Raw genomic sequence first — 5,170 nt, forward strand, 5'->3', positions numbered from 1 at the left:
AATACATTGTTTTAGTCTGTTGAAATCACTTTTTGAATGTTGATACTCAAGTATTAGATAAACATATTAATGATTTGTTTTAAAAACTTTGCGTAATTTTTTTTTTAATCTATGACAATTTAGAGTTTTACAATGCAAAATAGTTGGTATAAATGTTACAGTTAAAAAAAACAGAATAAAGTTTTTTACGTAAAAAATTTCGAATAACATTCATAATAGCTTTTTATTTTTTTAGTTTCTCACAGATAACCGCATGTTTGAAGTTTCTAAAACTTTTCCTAAATCGCTTAACTATAAGCGTGAATAAATACCAGCATAAAAAGTAAAAAAACTCTGATTTATACACAGTTGTAATGTTTATCAAAAAAAGTTTTTGTTTTTACTAAGGCTATTGTTTGTAATTTTTAACTTGTAACTAGAACAAAAAAGGTGTTTGAATTTTTTATTATACTTAATTTTATCAGAAAAAGTTTATAAAAAATAGCATTTTGAATAATATTTTTTTTAAATAAATTTATACAATATGCTGATAGATTTAACTGATTTTACCATCATGCAGACAATTATAATATTAAATAAAATTAATACAAGCGTATCAAAAGAAAACTTAAAATTGATAATGGAGAAATATAAAAAAAAAGTTTCAAGTAATTTTCTTTATACTTATTATAAGAGAACCATAGATATTCAAAGTTCAAATGTAGATTTTGCACAAAATGATTTTTTAAACTTTTCAAAAGAAAACGCATTGGATTTTGTTAAAGCGAAACCATCATTGCAGAAAGGTTTGCACAACTGTTATGTTGCTACATTATCTTTTTAGATTTTTAAATTTTTGAAATGTACCAAACATTTATTTATTTTCAACTAGAGGTCAGCAAAATTCTCCCATCAAAGCCAAAATCTGTTGCTTGCGAGCTACATTTAAACTTAAAACACACTTTTCAAAACTCTAATAAGGGATATTTCTTAGTAAAAGCCTACAATAAAGATCTAAATAAAATAAATCTTCTTAATAGTGCTTTACAGTGGTTATTATATCAAATTTTAGTTTAATAACAGTATTTTTAATTGATTATTGTAATAATTTTGTAAACTACATAAATAATTTCTAAACAGTGCTGTCCGCTAGAAATTTTTTATAGAGAATCGGCCTGTGACTTATAAAAGACTGTTGACCTCTAGTTTTTATTTTTTTTAATACAATTTTTAAAACTAAGTTATTATAGTTTGTTGTAAATTTTCGTACTACATTTTATTTTCTCGAAAGTATACAAAAATTGAACAACATTTTATTAACAAAATTCGAACTGTTTATTTCAGCCTTATTTATTTATATTAAAAGTAAAAAAAAAGTTATAAAGTATATGAAACGATTTTTAAATATTTTTTAGAAAATTTCGCCCAAGAAAGAAAATTTCTCGCTTTGAAATTCAACAATCTTTTACAAAATGAAGAGTTAGAAATTGAAATTTGCAAATGCTTAAAAGACAAAATAACTGTTCAAAATGTGATGGTATATTATTGTATTGCTGATATTTTCAATTCTTTTAACCTCACCAAAACAGCTTTCAGCTACATACAGCGCTGTTTTACAATGATTACCGATACTGAGCAATTTTTAAAACTGGACTTTTGGCTGGTAGCAAAAATACTTTCAAGCTCACAATTGAATATTACTTCAGAACTTCAGATATTTAAGGCAGCTCAAACTTGGATTAACTACGGAAGCGAAGAAAGAAGCTGTTATGCAAAAGATCTTTTATTAAAAGTTCGTTTTCCATTACTATCAAAAAATGAGCTTGATTATATGAAAACATTGCCTTTCAACAAAATTAAAGATGGTTCTATACTAATAGATGACGTTCTGAAACAAAAAGAATACTATTTTAAATTAAAACCGCCCGCTTATTTTACATACAGGTATTGCACCCAAAATAAGTTCAACATTTTACTTTGCTACGGCTGCGGGTGGAACCCGGAAGCGATTATAGACGAACTAGGTGAAGAAACGACTGATAAGACAATTAACGTCCTTAACACAGATATAACTCAAATTAACTCGGAAAACCTGAACGATTTAAAAGTCATAGGTGCAATGACGAAAAACGACCAGCATTATAATAGCACTGTTTTTTGTAATGGCGACCTGTACTTCTTTTTCTGTTGTAACGACAGAGGCGAGTGTTTTTCTTCTGTCAAAAAATATTCAATGCTTAAAAACACTAGTGAAGTTGTTAGTAACGTGTGTGTTGATCGTGCTAACTACTGTGTCTGCAACTTTATGGATGAAATATACATGATTGGAGGCCAAGGCACGGATCATAAAGTAGGTGGACTGTGCGAGAAGTTTGACCCGAAACAACAAAAGTGTGTGCTGATTGCCAGCTTGAAATGTTCAAGGGCATACTCTGCTTGTTCGGTTTTGAACGGAAAAGTTGTAGTGACGGGCGGGCACGACTCGCAAGATGACCTGAGATCGGTTGAGGTGTACGACCATGCGACCGACGAGTGGTCTTTCATGCCGAACATGATCTCAGCCAGAAGCAATCACGGCTCGGCAGTTATAAGAAACAAGCTGTTTGTTGTGGGAGGCTACGGAGGGAAATGTGAAGTTTTTGATTCGCTCTGCAACAGCTTTGCGGCTGTAAAAAACAGAAACGGTTTTGCTTTGAGGGGCGATGAAATGGCGAGCAAAACCTTTTCTGTTGGAAACAAGTTGCTTGTGTTTTTTGAAGAAAGAAACACTGCTTTATATTATGATTCGGATAATTGCGAATGGAGTGAGGTATCCTGCGAAATTACTGAAAAGTTTTGTTATTTTACTTGTGCAAAAGTTCCTTCTATTAGTTGACTTTTTACATATAACGTAAATATACCGTACTGTTTTTTAATTATGTTGCACATAAGTTTGTAGCTCCACGTACCAAACTTACTTCAAGTTTTTAAATGTATACAATTTTATTATTTTCGTTTGCTTATTTTTGGTAAGAGTTAATAACGGATAACAAACTTAATTTTTGCTGACTATTTTAGAATGCTTAAAAATAGAAGTTTTCTTTTTAAATGTTTTTAATTTTTTTTGTTTGTTATTTGTAACTAGGCCACAACTTTACCATTTAGTTTGCTTAGAATAAACATATTTCATATATTTTTTTAGTATGTCATATATCTTTTTAGAGTCGTTCAACAATTGTAAAGATAAGCTCCTTTTTTAGCAGTTTTTAAGTCATTATAACCCACTTTATAATAACACTTTGTTTTAATTTGCTTAAGTTTTTAAAACTTTATAGCGAAAGCATATAAATAAAATAGTTGTCTAGAAAAGAGGTTTTAAAGTTAAAGTAGCCTATGGTAAATTTTGAATCCTATCAGAAAACCCTTAAAGAAATTCTACATAACTATCTATAAAAATATTCAAAACGAAGTTAATTGAAAATAAAAAGCATTATGTATAAGTATGAATATTAGAAATCAGTTTGGGGTAGGGGTAAATGTAATAATATACTAATTTGAAAAAAATATTTAAAACATCTATATTTAAGAACTCTTAGTAAAATAACTTTTTATAAACTGAAGTTAACATTAAATAACTAGAGTTTGTAAAACTAGTATTTTAGTTTATTGTAAACAGGTTTTATTTATCATTTTAAACTTTTTATATTACTTTTTCAATTAGAATAAATTTAAATTGTTTTTACGTTGAAAACATACACTTAAATGTGTAATTCAAAATTGTTTGCAAATTTGCTGAGCGTAATAGACTTCCACACTGAAATTTGTGACCAATATCTCTTGATTCATTTTAAAGTATTATTTTAGCTAACGTTACAAAACTTGCATAAATAAACTTCGTTTAAATTGTGAAAATGAAGTTATGATTTTTAAGATTAACAAAGTTACTGTAGAGTTACGGACCAGTCATGTTATAATCAAGATGGCAGTTAAATACAGCTGTTTTAATTGTAAACACGCGCTTTAAAGCTCTATAGTAAATTGAGAGAAATTTGGAGAAATAAAAGAAACTAAAGTGAAAAGTGAGAGAGCTAGAAGAAAAAACAAATTTATAAGCCAATAAGCTTTTGCTTTCATAAGAAATTTTAATTCTATTGCCATGCTTTTTATTTTTTTATTCTACTGCGGGGATTTTTCGCTCTCCGATTTAACATCACTGTTACGGACTTATTCTTAATATAGTTTAAACTTTTTTAGTTTGTCGAGTCTAGATCAGGGTTTCCAAAATTTATTTTTGAAAGGTCCTCTTTTAAGAAATTAAAAAGTCTTAGCCTCCTCAAACAAGATTACTCAAAAAACTACCATATAAAACGCCTCATACATTTTTTTTCTCTTCATCATCAACTCCAGAATATCTAGTGTAAGTTTTAATTACGGCATTGTGGCTTCCCCTTTTACGGCTTGTTGCCCCACATATTTACTAAACTTTTTCATAGTATCTAATATAAGTTTTAAAACTATCAGTAAAAACGACTAAGATCTTATTATTTTTGCTTTTCATCATCAACTTCATCTAGTGTAAGTTTCAAGTTAAGACCTCATTGCAACTCTGAGGCCCCCTTGCTGTTCACGGCCCACTAAGTTTATGTCGTGGCCTCTAAGGGGGCACTTTGCCCACTTTATAAAATCCTCTTTTAGATTATTTGATATGCGTAAAGACACATTATTACCGCAATATAATAAATAAGCATGTTTCAGTTAGACAGAATGGTAACAAGTGTCAAATTTTTACAATAAAAATTAAACGGACAAAAGTTTTAGCTCCACCCGAAATTAATAAGTTATGTTATGTAAATTTATGTACTTATATAAGTTTATAACAAAATACTTGACTTTTTTAGAGAATTGTAGTTAAAGTATGAGTGATTGTGTTAAAAATTTGTTTATGTTATTGGTTTACTTATCTACTATTAAAAAACCACAATTGATAAACTTTGCTTGAATTTTTTTTTAAATCAGTTTGAATATTTTAAGTAAATTTTAAACGCTTTTTCATTGTTTGCAAAATTTTTAAGACTTAATTTTGTGTATTTCAAACTAGAATAAAGTTTGAAGTCTGGCTTATTTTTTTTGTGATTTAAAAACAATTTTGTTTATATAGGATAAATGTACTGATGTAGAAACAAAGTTAAAAAATTCAATAATATCTACATTC

At 28.3% G+C, this 5,170-nt stretch overlaps 1 protein-coding gene across 1 annotated transcript; it reads left to right on the forward strand.

Annotated features, from left to right (window-relative positions):
- Positions 1-1,597: 1,597 nt before the first annotated feature.
- On the forward strand, positions 1,598-2,854 carry LOC145839096 (kelch-like protein 7). Its single transcript, XM_082946705.1, has one exon. The coding sequence runs from the start codon at positions 1,598-1,600 to the stop codon at positions 2,852-2,854; it is 1,257 nt and encodes a 418-aa protein (XP_082802831.1).
- The last annotated feature ends 2,316 nt before the right edge of the window (positions 2,855-5,170 follow it).

The sequence above is a fragment of the Thalia democratica genome, chromosome 6 (assembly GCF_965202585.1).
Source record: "Thalia democratica chromosome 6, ktThaDemo2.hap1.1, whole genome shotgun sequence".
NCBI lineage: Eukaryota > Metazoa > Chordata > Thaliacea > Salpida > Salpidae > Thalia > Thalia democratica.

What these genes read in the sequence shown, in the direction of transcription:
- LOC145839096 (XM_082946705.1), top strand. Translation starts at nt 1,598, where the DNA reads ATGATTACCGATACTGAGCAATTTTTAAAACTGGACTTTTGGCTGGTA.